Below are 22,044 nucleotides of genomic sequence, written 5' to 3'. Positions count from 1 at the left end.
CGCCGCAGGCTCAGCCGGCAGCCCCGGTGCAGTCCATGAGCAGCAGCTTCTTCAGCTCCCTGTCCAACGCCGTGAAGCAGACCGCCGCCTCGGCCGGGCTGGTGGACGCCCCCTCCGCCGCTCCTGCCGCCTCCAGAAAGTCCAAGTTGCTCCTGGTCATTGATGAACCGCACACTGACTGGTAGGTGGGCCCGACTCTCGCTACCCAGCCCCTGGGCCGCCCCACCCCTGGCCCCGGTCTAGTCGCTGTCCCCGGTGCTGACCTCGGGACTCGTATTCACTTCTAGCTGAGACCACTCGGGCTAATCATTCATCCTTCCTCCCTCCCCAGTGCTCCCATCCCCCCATCTTTTAACTGGACATGTTTCGTGCACGGGCGCTTAGGTGGACTAGGCTCGCGATGGAATGAGAAGGGGCGGGAGTGGAGGGGGAAGGTACGTGCTTAAGCCTGGAGAGGTTAGCAGGTTGCCGAGAGGGAATTTGCCATAGGTCTAAAACTAGGAAATGTGATGAATTAAGATTGGTTAACCAAATTCCAGATCATATGGCAGAAGCCTAGAAGCTTAAACTAAGAAAATGTAAAAAAAATAATAATGGGAAGTCCTACTTTACACAGCAGGTAATGAACTTGGGGGGAATGGTTTAGCTGAATATGTGACATTGTGAAAAAATAGGTTCAAGAAAGAATCAGTAAGAGATCTCTGGTTATCGTCGGGAGGGCTGGAAAGCTTGAAGCACATCCTCAAGGCACTAAGGCTGACAACAGAAAACAATCAAGCCTTCCCCCAACTTGTCTCTTGGTGCTTCTGTCATTGACAGACCCCTGGACTGGAGGAGACTCCAGAACCATTCCTGAATGGGATTTCTTGTATTCATACACTTTGCCACTTTATCTGTGTATGTTTTAGCTTATTAATATTATTTTTGCTCCCCTGCGGACCTCCACCCCCCATTCTTCCTTTCGAGATACAGATTCTATAAGGGATGACTGATGTTGGTGTTGGTGGAATGAGTTATGGAGAATGCGAGAATGCTTGTTACTCCTTGTGGCTCTGGGGGGCAGCTGTCTATTAGCTTATTTGTTAGTCTTATTTTTTCCTCCCTTCCCCCATGATGGAAAAAAGAACCTTGAGGGGGGTATTTTCAGGAAATGGCCATCTGGTACAAGGTGGAGTGGTGAATGGTGCAGAGGCAAATTAGGAATAGAATAGGAAAGGCATTTAAAGACAACTATGGTGTCTCATTCATCTGCAGCTCCATTCATTTCAACAAGTCTATTGAGTACTTACTGTTTCCAACACTTTGTAGGGCTAAAAGAAAACATGACTTTTGCTTTCAAAGACTATAAATTGTGTCAGAGATATGTCAAATACATGAAACCATTAAATAAAAATCTAAGGCAATCTATAAGTATCCCAAGAATTGTTATGATAAGAAGTATTATAGGAATTCACAATAAGGAAATGTGGTTTGATCAGGTCAGGAAAGGTTTCTTGGAGGAGGTTTTGATCTTTATCTCAAGAAGAGTAGGATTTGGAGAAGGAAGGAAAGGATGTTAATGACTCAGATTTTTCACTGTAGGGACCATATCTTCCTGCTCTTTGGCTCAATTCCTCATCCTATACGTGTTTTTGTTCTTTAGGTAAAAATACTCTATCTTGCATTGGCTATTTGGCATATATATTGTGGTTCTCCTGAAAGATTGGGTTTTAATCAGGGTTTTAGAATCATCTCAGGGTTGTTGCTCCTATAGAAAGATTGCTAGGCATTAGACGAGACAATTTGGCTCGTTGCCCCTTATGTTGCCTCACCATACCTCCCAGACGCTTATGCAAACCAAAGCTGCAGAGGACATCGTGTGTTGAATGCCAACTGTTTGATATAACATTCATATATTAATACACCCTTTAGCACAGTACCTGGCATACAGTAGTCACATAATAAATGACAATTGATCCTCAGACTAGTACTCATCAAGCCTGAAGACTAGTATCTCTCCATGGTTGGCAGAATTTCCCAGAATTCCTGGATTAATATTCATTAGAAATGTGTTCAGGCTCATTGAACACCCTGGTCATTATTGATAAGTGGTTGTAGTGAAATATTCTTTGTGAAATTAGATGCAGATGTTATGTTTTCCAGGTGCATACTCAGGGCAAGTGCAGGGACTTAATTAAAAAATGCTCAAGGTGCTAAATGATGATGATGATGGGAGGGTAGAATCTGCTGCTCTTTCAATTTAAGTTTCTATCAAAGTGTTGGACTAACAGGTGTCATTTATGCCTTGTGAATGTTGCAGATGAGAAATAGTCATTCAGCACCCCACCCCAGCACAATTTTGGTGTTCTGTTCTCAACTGTATGGTAGACAGATGGAAGCAGAAGGGTTTTAACAGATAGTTTTTGAAAGCTGTGATTTTAAGAAGGTCTTAAGTCAAACAGGCTTTCAAAACAGCCAAGTTAACAGTATTGAAATCCATTATATTTTGTTGTCAGTTGTGGGGGAAAAGGGATCTGGGCATTGACCAGTATGTGTGTATGTGGAAGGGGTGGCTGAAATTTGTGCTGGTAAATTTTTAATAATTGATTCTTTGGGGGAAAATGTATACAGGACACACTTTTAAATTTAATTTAGATTATTAACATTTTCTCCACTTCTTGAAGTCTAAAATCAATCCACAAAACAACAAACCAAATCCTGATTTGTAGAGTTTGTTGATTTTTCAGATTTAAATATTCACAATGAAAATTTAACAATCAGCTAGAGTCAACCAGTTCAAAATGATTCCAGAATATTCCTGAATAAAGAAAGGTGGAGTTGGGGAAGCTCTTGCTCCCTTCCCCACAACATGACTAAAGTGGACACCTGTTTTGCATGACTTCATTAAAATATAAATTTTAAAAAATATATACCTTGAAACAGAGACAGCATTGCATAGTAGAAAGAATATTGGCTCTGGAGACAGAAGAATTGCATTTAAATCCTATTTCTGACATTAGATATGTGTCCATAGATATATCATTTAACTCTCTGGGCCTCAGTTTCTTCACATATAAAATGAGATTATTGGACTAGATTATCTCTACACTGCCCTCAAATTGTACATCTATAAATTATTATAAGCTTTCAGAATTCCTTTCAGAAATTGCCTTTGCAATTGACATTATATTAAGAACACCAAAAGTGTGCTTAAATTATTTTAATAAATATCTAGTATTTTGAATTTCATATTTCTAAGTTGCAGGGGTCATTTACTTCTGTCTTTTAGTGATCTTTTTGTATTTGTGTATAAAGAAAAATGACTAATTTGGGGGGTTGTAGCATAAAGCATCATTACAATCTAACTGGTAAAGAGATGCCTGTGCCCATACAAATCCTGCTGTCTAATTTAATTAAATGTCTTGGGCATTTAAAAAGCATCTTTCAAGTGTCAGACACTGTGCTAGGCACTAAGACTACAGAGATAAAATTGAGAGGCTTTCACTTCAAGCTTGATGTTAAGGAAATAGCTTGATATAAAATATGTAAAAGAAATATATATGTGCATATTACACACAGACACAGACACAGACACACACACACACGTTTTGTGAGAAGCACCAGCATCTGTGGAAACCAGAAAAAGCCTCAAAGGTTGTGGCAGTTGAGCCAAGCCTTGAAAAAAGATAGGGATTCAGAAAATGATGTAGTTGAGATCTTTGTTTTTCTTTCCTCAGTGGCTAACTCCTTTAGCCACTCCTTTAGCTAAAGGAGTTAGCCACTGAGGAAAGAAAAACAAAGATCTCTACTGTATCACATATCCTATATATGAATCTTCTTGAACCTTCCAATATTAAAATTGAAAACCATTGCAATCCAGTTATCCAGGTGCTGCTTTTTAATGGATCAACAATTTAGGAATGCATTGGGGCAACCAGGACAGAGTGCTGAGTCTGGAGTTGGGAAGAGCTGAGTTCAAATCCAGCTTCAGTTACTTACTAGCTTGGCCAAATCACTCCATCCCTGTTTGCCTTAGTTTTATCATTTGTAAAGTGGAAGTAGTAATATCCACATTACATGCCTCAAAAGGCTATTACAAAGCTCAAATGAAACAATGGGCATAAAGTACCTTGTAAACCTTAAAGCACTGTATGAATGTTATGTGTTATCAACTAGATAAAAACCCCCTTGAAGGCTCAGATTATATCTTATGATGATAATGATGAAAATTATAATAATAACAACTAACATTTATAAAGCACAGTGCTCAGTTTGTTTGGCTGCTTGTTGCTGGCTTTAGAATTAGATTGGGCTTGAGGTGTTGAAACTATTGGCTATCATGAAGTTTTGGTGTTCCCAACGTACTTGATTTTATCAATATTATATTATTTTGGCATAGACATTATGTCCTATGGTATATATGGTATATACTATACTATAGATTGTGGTAAAAAATTTTTGACTCATTGATTCTATAGTATCCTCATACTCATTAAACTGGAGTTTAGAACTGGAAGGGATTCAGAACAGTCCAACATTTTGTCCCTACGCACATTTGATAAATAAGGAAAGTTTTGTTTTGTTTTGTTTTTGAGAGGGTAGGTAGATATTAGGAGACAAAGTGCTTTTGATCTTTTTGGATAGATCATTACTTATTTCTAAGATTGGTTCTGTACAGCTGCTGTAGCCCAAGATGATATTCATCTTCCTGCAAGATGGAATCAACTCTAAAACTCTCAAATCCTTAGAACTCCTTGTCCTTGACATCCTTCTCTCCTTCTGCTAAGAGAGAATAGAGAGTGGTCATCTGAGAATCCCTCCTACATCCTCCATTTTAGGAGAGGGCCCAGGGCAGCCATGAACATTTCCCCCTCCTGGACTTCATCATCTCCACCAATAACTCTTCTTTATGCAAGATGGAATCAATTGTGAAACTCAAATTTCCTTTTTGCTCCTTCCATTTGACTTCAGGACTTCAATGTTTCCCCACCCCAAAATGGTTCCCTAGTTTCTTCCTTCACTTCTTAGCTTCTTTTTTTTCCATTGTGTGCTCTCATTAGCTTAAAACTCCTTAAGGTCAGGGGCTGTCTTTTGCTGTTCTTTGTTATCCATAGTGCTTAGTACAGTGCCTGGCACATAATAGATCCTTAATGAAAGGCCACTGACTATTGATTGATAAATATAATAGCTCACATTTCTTTAACGCTGTGAGATTTCAATAATGTCTTCACAATAATCTTTTAAAAAATAGTATTTTATTTTCCCAAATACATGCAAAGATTGTGTTCAGCATTCACCTTTATAAAAGGTTGAGTTCCAAAATTTTCTCTCTCTCTTTCCCTCTCCCTTCTAAAGGCAGCAAGCAATCCAATATATCCATGTACAATTCTTCTAAATATATTTCCATATTCATCATGTTGCACAAGAAAACTCATATGAAAAGGAGAAAATTGAGAGAAAACCAAGCAAACAATAAAAATAAAAGGAGAAAATACTATGCTTTGATCCACATTCAGTTTCCGTAGTTCTCTCTGTGAATGGGGAGAATTATCTTGGATCACCTCATTGTTGTAAAGAGCCAAGTCCATCACAGCAGATCATACATAATCTTGTTGATATTGTGTACAGCGCTCTCTTAGTTGTTCTTGCTTCACTCAGTATCAATTCATATAAATTTTTCCAGGCTTTTCTGACCTCAGTCAGCTCATCATTTCTTATAGAACAATAATATTCCATTATATTCATCTATCATAATTTATTCTGCTATTCCCCAATTGATGGACTCACAAAAATTCTATAAAGTAGACAATGTAGTTATTATCTCCACTTTACAGATGAACAAATTGAGAATTAGAGATCAAGAAACTGGCACATGGTTACATACTAATAAGTATCAAAACTGGAATCTTAACTATAAGCAGCTAAAAAGCTGGTTTCCCAATGGAAAGTGCAGTCAAAAAAGTGGGATGTTTGTTTTAGAGGATGGGGAGGATGTTATCACCTTGTTTTTTTTGTATGATTTGTCCTAAGGGATTTGATAAAATGATCCCCAAAATCTGAGGAACACCAGAGAGAGTTCTCCAAGTCCAAGCCAAGCTTGACTAAGAATCCCTTCTAAAACATTCTTGACCAGTGATCATCAGGCCTCTAATGACCTTTAGTATCCAATGATTTTGCCTTTGAACACATTGAATTACTAAGAAGTATATCTCTATGTAAAGGATAAATTTGCTTCTCTAATTCTTCTATTCATTCCTTCTAATTTTTCCTAGGGAAAACATACAGAAAAAAATTCCATTATATTCCACATAACAGCCCTTTAAACACTGGAAGTTAGCTATTTATGTTGCCCAAAGTCTTTTTCAGGGTAAATAAAGGTGACAAGTTCCTTTAATCAATTTTTGTATGACATGGTTACCAGTCCTTTCACCTTTTTATTCTCTTTTATTCTTCCTCCAGGTAGTGAGGTAGTGAAGGAGATAGAGCACTGTGCTTGGAACCAGGAGCACTGTCCTCACACTCTTCCTAGCAGTGTGACCCTGGGCAAAGACACGCAATCCTGTTTGCCTCAGTTCCCTCACCTGTAAAATGAGCTGAAGAAGGAAATGGCAAAACCATTCTAGTAACTTTGCCAAGAAAACTCCAAATGGAGTCATAAGGAGTCAGACATGACTGAACAACAATAGCAATACCAACACGCTCCCGTTTGCCTTTCCCACTTCCAAAAATGTTCTGCTGAATACTGAACCAATATTGTGGATGGAGTCACAGGATCTCACAGTAGCCATCTAGTCTAATGCATACCTCAGAAAACACCTGACCTAATATCTGCAGTCTTTGCTTTGCAGATTTTCAGGGCTGAGGAACCTATTACTTCCCCAGGCAGACCCTTCGTTTTGCCTAATTCTGACTGTTAAGAGATACTTTCTTATATTAGCCTATGCTTTACTTTTTGCCAATCTCAACCTTTATTCCTAGTTTAATTCAATCTAATATGAACTTATTTTTTTTTATTTTTGGAGGGAATTAGGATTAAATGACTTGCACAGGTTCACACAGTTAAGTCCCTGAGGATAGATTTGAACTCAGATCCTCCTGATTATAGGACCAATACTCTACTTCACTACCTATCTGTCTCTCTAACATGAACTTAAGTGCCTCCTACATCTACAAGGTATTGTGTTAAGTATTTATGATACAGAAACAGAAACAAAAGAATCTCTGTCCTCAATGAGGTAACTTTCTACTGGTTTTGCCCAACTGAGTCTGAAGTAACCATATACCAGCTTTTTGAAAACTTGGACAGTTATCACATATCACATTCAATTTTAAATCTTTTTTTTAATCATCCCCAGTTTCTTAATAGGGCAGAATACATCAGAACTTGCAACTCAGTTCTGGGTTTTGGGTAGGTCGTGTCAACAAGCATTTGTTGAGAAGGGGTTGAACTTTTAGCAGAACTAAGGATAGATAAGACTGGCAATTGCTTATGGTGCAATATTTGGGAAGGGATGATATTGAAGGGTCCCTTGAAATAGTTTTTATAAATGCACATGCAATGTTTTTAGTGCAAACAAATTTTGTTCTCCATGGAATGTTGGTCTTAATTGTATCATAGGCCAAGTCACGGGCTTATTATAGGAGCTCCAAGTTTCTGTGCCACATAAGGGGAGGACATTTTAAAGCCTTGCTGAATTGCCTTGCCCTGGTTTGGGCTTTGGACAAACTCTACCGCATATTGTTGCAGGTCTTTGAGGGGTCTCCAGTTGGCTATTGGAAAGGGAAGTGTTGCCAAGGGGACCTGGAGGATTTAAACCTGAATGTAGTCAGGCAATGAATTTCTATAAGCAATTTGTGTGAACAAGGCTGCCTGAGAAATAATGGTCCCCAAAAGGAAGCCTGTCAGCATGCTGTCTAGTGATAATTTAAAAAAAGTTGTTGAAGGTGGGTGAATATGACCCAACAGGCCCCTGTTGGCCATTTTTGAATGATCTACGGTGAGGTAATGGTAGCATTTATAAGAAACCCAGTTAAAATGTTGGCGTGGAGATGTGGCGTGACGTTAACACACTTCTTTTTTAAGAACATAGCTGACAATCACACACTTGTTTTTTGGACTGTGGCAGACATAAAGGAAAGGGACTGGTTTGGGGGGAGGTGGGAAGAGTATTTTATTAAAGGGTAGAAGCCTTCTGACAAGGCTACTCATTTGTGGTAGAATTCATTTAAACCCTTTGAGTTTTCGTTTCTTCACATGCAAAATGGGAAAAATAATTATACTATCGATCTTATAGCATGGTGGTGAAAAGCAAAAAATATCGTGTATCTAAAGTAAAGTACAATATAAGTGGGACCTATTATTAATTTGAGCTAATAATGCTAGCTGACATTTACTAGCACTTTGAAAGTTTGCCAAAGCAATAACATATATTAATTATCTTGTTTCAGCCTTGAACAGCACTGTGAGACAAGAAATACAAGTAATCTTATTCCCATTTTATATCTGAGGAAATTGAGGCTCAGGGACAAGTAAAGCACTTGTTCTTGGTCACATAGATAGTGTCAGAGGCTGAGTTCAGACTCATCTTTTCCAAATGTTTGGCTTAATATGTACCCAGAGGTAGCTGGGTTTTTAGGGGAAAGATCACTACACCCCAAATGAAAAGACCTGGTTTCACAATCCTGACCTATACCTATTGTCTGTGTGTCCCTGGGAAATTTCCTCAACCAGAAGAATCTCAGAGGATCAGCAACTTAAGGGTAGAGACCCATTTTTTTTTAATTTTTGTATGTTGTACATAAGATATTCTTAATACATGGAATTGGATTGGATGGAATTTATAAAATGTGAGAGTTAATGCTTGTGCTACCAATGTTATAGGATTATTATGATGAAATACTTTATAGATTTCAAAGTGTGTAAGACAGATTACATGTCAATATGAGCTGTATTTGCTTTAAAAAAAAACAAGCTTCTTCACTGGTTAAATCATTGTGTCAAAATAATGAGATTGCTAATAGTATGCATGACAAAGGCAGGAATATAGTGTAGATGGGTGAAAGGAAACAAGTATTAATTAAGAATTTATTATGCCTAGCTGTGTGATCCTGGGCAAGTCACTTGACCCCAATTGCCTCAGGAAAAAAAAGAAAAGAATCTATCATGTGCAGACACTTTTTTGATTCTCATCACAATTCTGGGAGGTAAGTGCTATTATGATCCTCACCTTATAAGCAGATAGAAATCAAATGACATGGTCAGGGTCACAGAGCTGGTGTACATCTGAAATGGGATTTGAACACAGGTCTTTTTGACCTGATAGACAGTAGTTCCAGGACTCTGTTCATTGCACCACCTAGCTCCCTTTGGGGAACAACGACTATGCTTCCTTATTTTACTTTTTGTTCTGGTTCAAATTTATTTCTTGGTAATAAAAAAAGATCTGGGGAAGGTCTAATACTAAATTAAAATAAAGAGCTTCTACTGCTACTCAGATAAGAATTGAAAAGAAAGGAGAACTTAATTCAAGGCACTGTTTGGTTTTTGTGAGTAGAATATGATGGCTATGACTAAAAGACTACAACTTTCCTTATTTGGAGAAGATTCTAACTATGCTATTTAAATATCTATCTATCTATCTATCTATCTATCTATCTATCTATCTATCTATCTATCTATAGAGATAGATATAGATATATAGAGATAGAGATAGATATAGATATATTATTACCAGAGATATATGGTTGGAAAATGGAAAATCATTTAAATAGGTAAATAACAACTCAATACTATTTTTGAAAATAGTTTTAACTCTGTGCACTCTAAAAGGGTTTTGGGATCCCAATGGATCCCAAATAAACCTGGTAGCAGGGAGCAGCTCCCAGTAGAAATGAGGCAGCTACACTGAGCTGTTAAGAATATGAGCTCAACAGTCACTATGAGATCAGTAGTCAATGCAGAGTTAGAACAAGTTAACCCTCCACATATATGTTATATTTAATTTTTTATGTGTACTTCTCAGATATGGTTCTAAAATATTCCTTAGGCTTGTGGGGAAAGTGTTCTATTGTGACCTTTTCTATTATGCTATTTTATTAATATCTTTGTTTTGCTTGTCTTCTGGCTGATAGAGAAAAACGAAACCTACTGATGGGGGCTTATAAGTTGCTATTTTCAATGGATGTGGAAATATAGAATATTTTGAATTTGGAATAGCTAATCTGTAGACTCCTCATGCTACTAATACTACTATTATTTTTATTAGTAGTATTTTACTAGGAAAGGACCTTTTTAAAAAATCAATACAATCATTTTCATAAACTGAATTGCTTCTTCTATTTCTCCTAGTGATTAAGATGGAAATTTATTATAGAAGAAGAGAAGGACCTGAAATTGGACTTTAATGCTGATATTTATCACCTTCTTGACCTTGGGCAATTTACTTAACCTCTCTGAATTTCAGATTGATATGCAAAATGAGCTTAATAATGCTTTCGGTATCTACCTTTCCAGGGTGCTATGAGAAAAATTCTTTATCAACTTTAAATGGGACAATTAGATAGAATGGTAGGAGTGGAGTTAGGAAGACTTCAATTCAAATCCAGTTTCAGTCATTTACTAGCTGTGTGATACTGAGCAAGTCACTCCACCTCTGTCTGCCTCAGTTTTCTCATCTGTAAAATGGGGATAATAATAGCATCTACCTCTCTGGGTTGTTGTGTGAATCAAATGAAATAAGAGTTGTAAAGTCCTTAGAACAGAGCCTGAAAGGATAATAGCAGGTGGTATGTAGATGTTTGTTATTATTATGTAAATAGGAATTGATTTTTTTGCTATCATTACTGATCTATTAGTAGTAGTAATTTTACTAATCTTTTATCATTTAATAATACAATGACTATCTCGAGTATTAATATTAATTCTGCTGGTAACCACTGGTCCTCAGTTTCTTATTTGTAAAATGGGGATAATAATTTTTGGATTGTCCTTCCTCATGAGGCCATTGTGAGGAAATAATTTTATAAAATATAAAATGTCATTGAAATAGAAGTCATTCACAGGCATTTAATATGTCAGGCTATGTACTTTGTGTTCACGTGAACACAAAGTCAATTTCGTTCAGTCTTACCATGAGGTTCCCCAGTAAAATATTATCCCAGCCAAATATTTCTTCACTTTTTCTCCCAATATTTAGAATCTGGGTTGGGAATAGGGGATGTAGTGTTAATTTTCACTGCTGGTTATTCTCCTGTCCCTTCAGAATACAGCAGACTGTAGTGACTTCAATCATATGATTACATTAAGTAGCCAGGCATTTTTTGTTCTCCTAAGTTTGAAAATGGAATCTCCTGTGTTCTTGAGTCTTTGAGCTTTTACTGAATCACTTGCCTTTTGGTGGTGGTGGGAGTAGGGACGATAGGCTTCAGAACTGAAAATGAACTTGGGATCACTTAGAGTATAGTCCAATCAGATTAAAATATAATTGGGTAATGTTTAACAAAATAAATAAAAATACAATACAATATGGATAATGTTAACATGTGTTTTTCTAAGTCACTTTGCAGCTACAAGGATATGTTTTTATGTGAGTATAACACCACTGGTTGCTGACCAACCTATCATCTTTACAAAAAGGGAAACTGAGGCTCAGAGTTATTAAATGATTTGCCCTATAACACAGCTGGGAAGAAGAGCTGAAATGAAAATCAGTTCTTTGGCTCTAAATCTAGCATTTTTTCCATGAAAATCTAAAAATAAATATCTACATTTCATGAAGAATAAAAAAGAATTGGCTTTAAAAAGCTATGCATCTGCACAAAGTAATATTTAATGGTGTCTTTCATGGTGTCCTTCACGCATTATCTGTTAGGCAGCTGCTTATTCCTCATCCTAGCTCTGGTTATTCAATAATTATAATATGTCTCATAATATTGCCTAAGTCAGCCAAGGTTCTAAGACTAGAATCTTATCAGGTTAGGCACCTGCTTTAGCTTAATTCCATGTTTCCTTAGTGAATGAGGAGTTGCTTCCTCTCAGTTCAATTCAGAATGCCTTTATTTAAATGGACTAGAAACTGCTGGAATCTAGTTGCTTCCCTCAGGGGTTTTCATCTTACTAGGATAAGGGATGCAAAGACTAGACAGGATAAATAATACAAAGTAACATGGGAGATGATGGGCTTTGGAGAGCACTCCCAACTGTGGAATCAGCAAAGACGTCTTGGAAGAGATGACATATCCCCTGAGCCTCCAAAGGGACGAAGGATCCTCAACAGCAGAGGTGAGTAGGATGTCCATTCCTTGCATGAGGAACAGTCTCTACATAAAGGTTTAGATGTGGGAAATGAATATTTGTCCACCATGTTGGGGGCTTCCCCCATTAGCTATCTCATTCTTGCTGATGTAGTCACCTTTCATACTATAAATTAGTGACATTTTTTGAATATGGTTACTTTTAGAGGCAGAGAGAAGCAGCAGCCTAGGATTTCTAGAATCTCATCTCAATACTCATTCACAGGTTGTATTCCGCCATAAATGGGTTCTTCTCCAAATACATTTTAGAAATGCTCTAAGAAATCAGACTCTTTCCAACAATGAAATGATTAAGGCCAGTCCAATGACCTTGTGATGAAGAGAGCCATCCACACCCAGAGAGATGTAATGAGGACAGTATAGAGAAGGACAATCCACTAAGTGGGGACCATAACATAGCATTTTCACTCTTTTTGTTGTTGTTTGCCTTTTTATTTATTTTTCTCATTTATTTTTTTCCTTTTGATCTGATTTTTCTTGTGCAGCAAGATAATTGTATTAATATATATACATATATTGGATTTAACATATATTTTAACATATTTAAAATAAAAAATAAAGACAAAAACAACAAAAAAAAGATTCATCCTCAAGCAGATTAGTAAAGTTTTTTTTTCCATTACTAAAGCTATTATTCTCTTTGGAAAAATGATTCTCAGCAAGGCTTTACAAACAGGGAAATCTTGTCCCCTTTCCCTTCATCCCCATTTTAGTTTTTTTTTAGACAATCTTTCTTATAGATTTTTCAGAAACACATCTCTTATACAAAGCCAGAGCATTGTCGTCACCAATGTCCCCCTCAACAGAAGCTGGGCCTCCTCTTTTGATGTGTTTAGAGATACTCCTGGTGTGCATATGTTCGTGCTTGTCTGGGAGGCTTGTCTGCAAGACAACTGGAAACTGCATGATGCGTATGAGGCATTGTTCATCCTGTGTTTTAACCACCCACACAGACGCAGCTGGGAATCTAAAAGCTGTGTGCAGTTCTAGGATGAAGGCTGGAATGGCAGGCTCAAAGTAGGGATTATTGCTCACCAGAGGAAGCGGCATTGTGGACACAGAAATTCACCATGGAGTCCTTTCCCCTCCTTCCCTCTAATGAAGATTTTCCTTAGCTTATTGGTTCCTACTCTAAGTCTACTTGCCTTGCCTGACCGAGAGAATTTCACAGGAATTTGGGGGTTCTTAGCCACATCTGAGTGGGTGAGGAGAAAGGAGAGAAACCGACATGCAGTCACCCGGCACCTTGGTTTGTGAACAAATCCTAGTAATGAGGCAAAATGGAAGAAAATGGAAAATATTTCTCTGGGGATTTATCTGCCTGATTGCACTTTGCTAGCTGTTTATTCTTTGAACAAGTAGCCAGAGCAGAATGGTAAAGGGAACCCCCAGGCCCCTTCGGTAATAATATACCTCTCATTCTTCAAAGGGCCTTTGACCCCTTCTCATTTTTCCAGGCACTGGGTCTTTTGGAGAAGGGAGAAGAATAATCTGGCAAATACAGTCTTGCTTTGTGGATGTTTACCTTTCCCAGGAAAATCTACCTTTTAAACCACTAATTTAGGAGAGAACACCAATGACTCCTAAAACGGTCCGGCGTTATTCAGACATTGCTGATTAGTTAATATGCATATGGAAGGAGATCATCATTTGGGGGCGGAGAACTTCTTTTTCAGAGTCATAACTAGGGTGGGACATTTAGGGCTTTGTCCCAGAATGGGCAATTGAAAGGATGTTGATTGTGTTTCCTCTCCCTGCCAGCAGCATTGAAAGTGACATATCCCATCCATCCAACCCCAGGCAAAGCACCCTGCGAGGCACGGGAAGAGCCACAAATACACACGAGTGAGGATCTCTGCTGCCATGGAGTCTGTAGTCTGGTTTCTTTCCATCCTTCCCCACTCTCCATCACAGAGTCACTTTTCTTAGGTGTTTCTTCTTGTTTCATTTTGGCTTTCTTCCTTGTCCTTTCTCCCAAACCCTATTTTGTGCTTTATTTTTGCTGCCCTTCATCCTTCCTTCTCTCCCCTTATTTTACGCACCCTCCCCCATGTTTAGCCACATCTTGCCAAATGGCTGCCATACCTGTCAATGTGGTCCACGCTCTGATGGGGAAGAATTGAAAGGCAATGATTTCCTTTTTGAGGTTCTTGCTGCCCCCTGCTGGCAGCAATAAGTTACCACCGCCAAAAACGAAAAATCAATTGACTTGATCTTCAACGTGAGTTCCTCTGCCCCAACAGAGATGCTTCTTAGCTGTATGATTTTGCACCAGTCACTTTTCCTCTCCCAGCCTCAGTTTCCTTATCAGGAAAATGGGGATAATAGCACATTCTAAGGTTGTTGTGAGGATCCATTGAAATAGCCTAAGTAAAACACTTTGCAAGCCTCCAAGAACTATGCAAATGGAAGCTTTTAGTCAGGCAGTAAGCAGTGGATTTGGAGACAGAAGAAAATGGGTTTAGATCCTAACTTTGCCATTAATATCTGAGAGTCTGGGTAGGCTACTTAATAATAACAGCTAGCATTTATGCAGTGCTTTGAAGCTAGGAATGAACTTTACAGATATTATCTTATTGGATCCTTGTGATAAGCTGAGAGGCAGGCTTTATTATCCCCATTTTACAAATGAAAAAACTGAGACAGACTACAAATAGTGAAGATCAGAACCAGTCTTTGAAGCCGGATCAAAGGATCATAAGTGTAGAACTGGATGAGACCTTAGAAACAATTTTATTTTACATGAAACCTAGAGAGATGAAATTACTTGCCCATAATTATATCTATAGTAAGAAGCAAAATGAGGATTTAGACACAACTCCTCTGGCTGAAAATCCCTTGCTATGTCCATTGCCAAATTGATGCTAGAAATTATCTGAGAAACAAGGACATAGTCCTGGATTATTTTTCTCCTCATACTTTTCCTATCTTACTCTTCCTTCTTTTTCTCCTCTTCCTTTTCCTTCTCTTCTTCCTTCAGTTCTCCTTCTCTTTTCCTTCCTCCTTCCTATTCTCCTCTTTTCTTCCTTTTCTTTCTTCTCTTCCTTTCCCTCTCCTTCTCTTTCCTCATTTTGCTCCTCCTTTGCCTTTTCTCTCTCTTTTTCCTCTCTTTCCTCCTCCTCCCTTCTTCCTTCACTTCTTCCTGCTTCCCTTTATCCTCCTTCTTCCTCCTTCTTTTCTTTCTTCTCTTCTTTCCCCCTCTCCCTCTTCCTAGACTACTCCTGCTTTAAAAAAACCTGACTTTAGAAAATAATTGAAAAGAATTTCAAAAAGATGATGCTCATTTTTTTTTGTTGGGGGGAGGAGAAGATGGAGGGAGGCTTTTGGAAGTCTTCTAAGCTCTGTGACTTGAAGGAAAGCTAACTAGGAGACAGCAAGGCTGCTGTTGGAAACCTGCACGGAGCTGCATGGGAGCATCCCTTTGGGGCATTTTCCAGGTCTCTTTGTATTCTTTAGCACTATAATTGACTCCATTTTTGGCATCTGTGTACCAGACTTGAATTCTCATACCAAACCTTGAGCAGATATGTTCTTTCACAGATACTAAGCTGAAGAAGCAGTTGGTCTCCATGTCTCTCTCTATGTCAAAGGAAGATGGGGATAGTTGTTGTTGCCCTACTTCAGGTGGAACAGAGAGAAAATAAGACTCTAGATATAGACATGTCTAGAAAGGACATTAATTAATTTTTCTAGTCCTATGCCTCCATTTTAAGATGAAAAATATGAGTCTCAGAAATGTGAAGTGACTTGTCCAGGACCACATGGCTGGTGTCAGAGGCAGGATCCACTTCTAGATTTTTCTGACACTGAACCTTCTATATACACTGCATCATCCCCTTCATCTTCCCCGCTCCCCCACTCCAACATTAAATAGGCATTAGGCACAGCAGTAAGTTGAATTGGCTTAAGTACGAATAGACATGTCATAGCATTTACTACTTGGAAAAACACAGCTTCATAAAATGTTGGAATAGTTTGTGTATATATACAGCTTATAAAATATTTTTCTTACAAGGAAAGGAAAGGGATCATGAAAGATGTTGGTAGAATCTGACCAATTTTACATCTGTAAAATGGGGATCATAATCCCCAAATCTAAGATTATTATGAGATTGGTTATTCAAGTATGTTATAGGATCATAGACCTAGATTTAAAAATGACTTCAGAGGCTATTTTGCCCAATATCGTCATTTTACAGATAAGGAAACTGAGGCCTAAAGAGGCTACAACCTGCCTGTGATCATAGAAATAGAGTGATGGAATTCAAATTCTGATCCTCTGACATCAACAGCTAAGATTCATCCCACTGTATATTAGAACTGAAGGAAGAAGGGAAGGAGGAAGAAGAGGAAGAGGAGAAAAAGAAGGAAGATGAAGATGAGGAAAAGGATGAGGAAAAAAATAATCCAGGACTATGTCCTATCCCACCTGTTAAAAGGTCTTTAAATGGAAGCTAATGAATGATTTGAGCTTCAGGTTAATCCCCCCATTTAGTTATTCTCTGATCCTTGAGTATATAAAGTCTGATAGTATTTTGAGATCTTCCCCACTGTGGGGGTGGGAGTGGGGCAGAGAATGCTACATAGGAGATTTTAGAAAACTGAAAAAACAAACAAACAAAACCTTGTCTAATAAATAAAATATATAAAAAATTAAAAATAGAATTCCTCAGACTAGGCTTCTAGTGTGGATTGGGAGCTGTCCAGTGTCCCTAAGAACAGAAGAGAGATGCTAGTTTCACCTTGTAAACTGTTCTTCTCTTCCCTGGATTTCTGAGGAATAAATTGAGAATTAGCCTGGTCACAGAGGATTCCCAGTTCTCTTGCAATCAGCAGACAGTTCCCTAATAGGAAGAGGACATTCATTTATAAATGGGTTTGTGGAAAATGACAAAGCCAGTATTCTCAAGGGTAGGATTTGGAAAAAAGCAAATGTTTCCCCGCCTCTGCCAAAATCCACGAGGGCCCCCAGGATTGCTGAGGCAGGCATTTCATGGCACTATTAGCACAGGCCTTTCAGTCTGCAGGAGTTTTCCAGTCTCATAAACAGGAGCTGGTATAGGGAGCAGAAAATGTCTCAACATCTTCTCATTTTCTTTCTTAGCTTCCTAGGATCATAGATTCAAAAGTGGACGAGACCTTAAAGATCATTTAGTCCAATCTTCTTGTTTTTCAGATGAGGAAACTGAGGCCTACAGAGGAGAAATGGCTTTCCCAATGTCATTTCAATAGTTAACAGCAAAGCTGAGATTAGATTAGCTGAGAACAGAGAAGTAACCTCTGACTCCCCCACACTTACCTCATCCCCTAATAAAGTTTGTTGTCATTTAGTTCCTTCCAGCTCTCTGTGACCCCATTTTAGGGTTTTGTTGTCAAATCATAATAAGTTCATAAGATGAGAGCTTCAAGGAATCTTTATTATCATCTGATCTATCCACCCTATTGAGCTTCAGGAAACAAAAGTTAAGATTCTTAGATAAGGTCATCTAAATACCAGTAGAGAAACTAAGGTTGGCACTTGGATTCTCTCTGTTCCAAATCTAAAATACTGTCCACTGAACCAGACTGTATCTTTTTTAAAAATCTTATCTTTTAAAGATGATGAATTTATTTTTCTCTGCTTATTTGTTTACCAAGGAAACTTTGGAAAGAACATACCAGATTCCTACTAGCTGAAAGAAATTTCTGGCTTCTTTGGGTTGTTCTTAATAATTATTCAGAATAAGACTAGGGAGTTGGCACAGGCAAAAGATGAGGCAGGTGATTAGAAGGGAAGACAGGAGTCCTTACAAAGAGCTATAGTAGTGCAATTAGGGCAAGAAGGTGTTAGAATGGTACTTGGCCTTACAACCAAACCCACCATCACCCACCTATCCAAACCTCCCATTCCCCACACACTCACCATTCTGAACTCTACTTTCATGTGTATTTTCTGGTCCCCCACCCCCAAACTACTAATGCTTTCCCCTTTCACTTTCTCCTCATATAGTCTGAGTAGATCTGGCATGTACCCAGTTATTTACATTTTGTCTCTTTTATTAGAATATATGTTTCATGAGAGAAGGAACCCTTTTATTATTATTATTAAAATGAAAATGTTTCTAATTACATGTCAAACCAATTTTTAACATTTAAAAAAAAAGACTTTTGAGTTCTAAATTCTTTTCTTCCTCCCTCCCTCTAACTCTCCTTGAGAAGGCAAGCAATTTAATATAGATTATGCATATGTAGTCATGCAAAACATATTTCCACAGTAGTCATGTTGTGAAAGAAAACAGACTAAAAAAATCCAGAAGAAAAATAAAGTTTAAAAAATATGCTTTGATTTGCATTCAGACTTCATCGTTTCTTTCTCTAGAGATAATATTTTTCTTCATGAGTCCTTTGGAATTGTCTTGGGAAATTGTATTGCTGAGAATAGTTAAATCATTCACAATTGATCATAATATTGCTGTTATTGTGTTGTTGATAACTGCTCACTTCACTTTGCATCCATTCCTATAAGTCTTTCCAGCTTTTTCTGAGAGTATTCTACTTGTCATTTATCAAAACACAATAGCATTTCATTACAATCATATACCACAGCTTGTTCAATTATTCCCCAGTTGAGGAACATTCCCTCAATTTCCTTATTCTTTGCCACCACAAAAAGAGCTTTCATAAATATTTTCATACATCTAGCTTCTTTTTCTTTGAACATCTTTAGGATACAGATATTGCTGGGTCAAAGGTAAGTTTTATAGTTCTTTAGCTTTCCAGAATGGTTGGATCAGGTCACAACTCTACCAACAATGCATTTGCCTTTTCTTTTTGAATGCCCAGTGCTTATTATTGTGCCTGTAACATGGTGAGTACTTAAGAAATGCTTATTAATTAACTGAATTATCAAATTTAATCCTTACACAAGGGCAAGAGTGAATAGAGCATTGTGGGGTTCAAATCTAGCCTCAGGTACTTCCTAGCTTTATAGATCCCTGGCAAATCACAATCTCTCACAGCCTTAGTTTCCTCATCTGTAAAATAATAAAGGTGCCTATCCCCAGATTTCTGAGAGGACCAAACATACATAAAGGGCTTAATAACCTCCACCATGTGTACATATACATACATATACAATGCACATGCATATATGTATATATGCATATATAAATACACACACACACACACACACACACACACACACACACACACACATATATATATGATTTTATGACAGAATTAAGTGTCCAGGGAATAAATGGCAAAGTCCACTATAGAACCCAATCTCCTGGACCACTTTTCTTTTTTTTTTTTTTTTTTTTTTGCATTCTTAGATTGATTTTGTTTTGACCTCAAAGTTCTGTGGACTGATGGGAAATCACAAACTGAAAGAGCCTGCTTGGTTGCTGACAGCTGCTGCGTAGGATGGTTGAAAAATAAAGATTTTCTTTTCATTTTCTCTGTGAATTTCTGCTAATGTTCTGGGATTTGGGTGACTATTTCCACTCCCTTGGGACTGTTAATCTCTCAGCTATACAATATAGCTGGGAGATAGGGAGCTGTCAGAATATAGGTTTTGTAACTCAGGGTCTAATCTCTTTAAAGTACCTTCCAGAGCTTGTTTGGGTCCCTGAGTCTGTGTTCAGTACATTTCTCATCATTGCCGAGGAAAGCATTGCCCTCGTGAGCAGACAGACTTCCTCTAGGCTCTTCTATCTCTTTTTGCCTCACAACTTGGTCAGTCTCTGGTCCCACTGACACAATGGCAGTTACATTGAGGATTCTGGCCAAAAGCAATAGAGTCTGGAGAGGTGAGGAAGAAGAACAAAATTAACTTGGTAGGATAGAAAGAGTTCCTGACAGAAGTCAAGAAAGCCTGGGTTCAAATATTGCCTCCAACCCTTATTAGTTGTGTTACTAAGCCTCTGCTGGTCTCAGTTTCCCTATTTGTAAAAGGAAAGAGAAGAATCCAATGACCTCCAAGGTGTTTTTTTCCATTGCCATATCTGACTCTAGTTTTTGGCAAAATAACACTGTGTTTTTCAGGGAACATGGCTGCTGGCCCTATTACTCAAAGGATATAGAACCTTCCAGGCTTGAGAGGGGAACGCCCATGCCTCTTTGTGGACCTCAAGAGTAGAGAGATGGAGGATTATTGTCCTGCTGGGGAGATTTCCTAATAATACCTGCAATCATGGTTGTTCACCCAAAGTTAGTTAGGATTATAGAATTATTGCATTCAGAATTACAAGGAGTCCTAAAAGCTTTCTGGTCCAATCTTCCATCCTTCACCTCTAAATAAGGAATGTGTGGCTCCCAGAGGGAAATGACTTGTCCAAGCTCACCAAAGTGGTTAATAAGTAGTAATGGTAGGATTCAAAACTAGATCTTCTGATGCCAAATTCTTCTATCGATATTACCAACCAAACACACTACAGGGAACATTTGGACCCCTGAAGAAATGAGTATTGATATCAGTTTTGATGCTTAGAAAAATGTAGAAATCATCGTTGGAGCAGCCAAAATTCAGTATTATTTCCCCTTGTTACAGAAGGAGAAAGTAGAGTTGAGAGAGTGGTGGCAAAGTCACCCAAGTTATTCAGTTCTCACCAGAACCTAATGGTTTTTAACATGGGCTCTCTCCAAAATGGGGTTAGAGGGACCATATTAAAAACCATTAGGTTCTGTTGAGACTTGAATAGTTTTCATTTTTCTGGTCTTGTCCAGGAACCTAAGGTGTCTCTCTTTTGTCTATTCAACTCAAAGGGACAGAAAGATAAACCTTTCTTAAATAGATATTACTTATTACTTAAAATGAATTGTAGCAATTTTTTTATTTAGAATTTTTTTCCCACAGTATACATGCATGAGTAATTTTTTTATAATATTATCCCTTGTATTCATTTTTCCAAATTATCCCCCCTCCCTCTGAATTGTAGCAATTTTAACTAAGGCTAGAGATCCTAGAGAAAATACTCTGTAACTAGAAAGGCTAGATTATCTGCAGAATCAAGGGACACCAGGCAGGAACCTTTGCACTAAAATATTTCCCTCTGGACTTTTATTTTTCCTCCATTTACTTGAAATTCTCCCATTAGAGCTTCATTCCTTTGGATTTTAAAGAAATTTAAGGGGGCCAGCAGGGTGGTACAATCAGCCCTAGAAACAATCAAACCTCATTTCAAGTCTGACCTCAGACACTCGTAGCTGTGTGATCCTGGTCCAATTACTTAACTCCAACTGCTTTAAAGAAAAAGACTTTTAAGAAAAATACAGATAGTTTCGAGACAAGTCTTGAGCTCTTATCCAATTCATTTTGATAATTTGTTTAGTGTTTGGGTGAAAAGCAGTAGATTTATAAAGATGAAAGTCCAATCTCTAGAAGTTTATATTCTATTGAACAATAGTCTATTGTTATTAACCAATAATTTAGGATAGTTTATATTATTAGCAAGGCATTGTGGGAATGGGACTCTTTTAGAAAAAGTACTCAAAATAAAGATAGGAAAATGTTGAAGATTTATTTTACTTTAAACATGTGGTGGGCTGACTTTATTCTGAATGTTTGTTAATGACCATCACTTTGCTAATGAGAATAAAATCATGTTTTGTTTTGTTTTTTTTCAAATTTTTTTTTGGTGGGAGATGGAAATAGTTGTTATTTGGAGGCAATCATGGAGCGCATTGTTTTATCTGATGATTACTCATTTCTTTTAGAAATAGAGCTCCTTGCCCACACTCTTTTAGTATTCTGGGGATCCCAGGATTAATGAA

General features: G+C 37.9%; 1 protein-coding gene across 1 annotated transcript in view; it reads left to right on the top strand.

The window, feature by feature from the left end:
- Positions 1–22,044, top strand: part of SYN2 (synapsin II) — a 240,222-nt gene that overhangs the window by 584 nt on the left and 217,594 nt on the right. The window contains 1 exon segment of the mRNA XM_074282912.1: positions 1–181. This exon segment is cut by the window's left edge and continues 584 nt beyond it. Within this exon segment, the coding sequence (XP_074139013.1) occupies positions 1–181 (181 nt within the window).

This window comes from Sminthopsis crassicaudata, chromosome 1 (genome assembly GCF_048593235.1).
Source record: "Sminthopsis crassicaudata isolate SCR6 chromosome 1, ASM4859323v1, whole genome shotgun sequence".
Classification (NCBI taxonomy): domain Eukaryota; kingdom Metazoa; phylum Chordata; class Mammalia; order Dasyuromorphia; family Dasyuridae; genus Sminthopsis; species Sminthopsis crassicaudata.
This window is presented reverse-complemented; position numbering and strand designations above follow the sequence as displayed.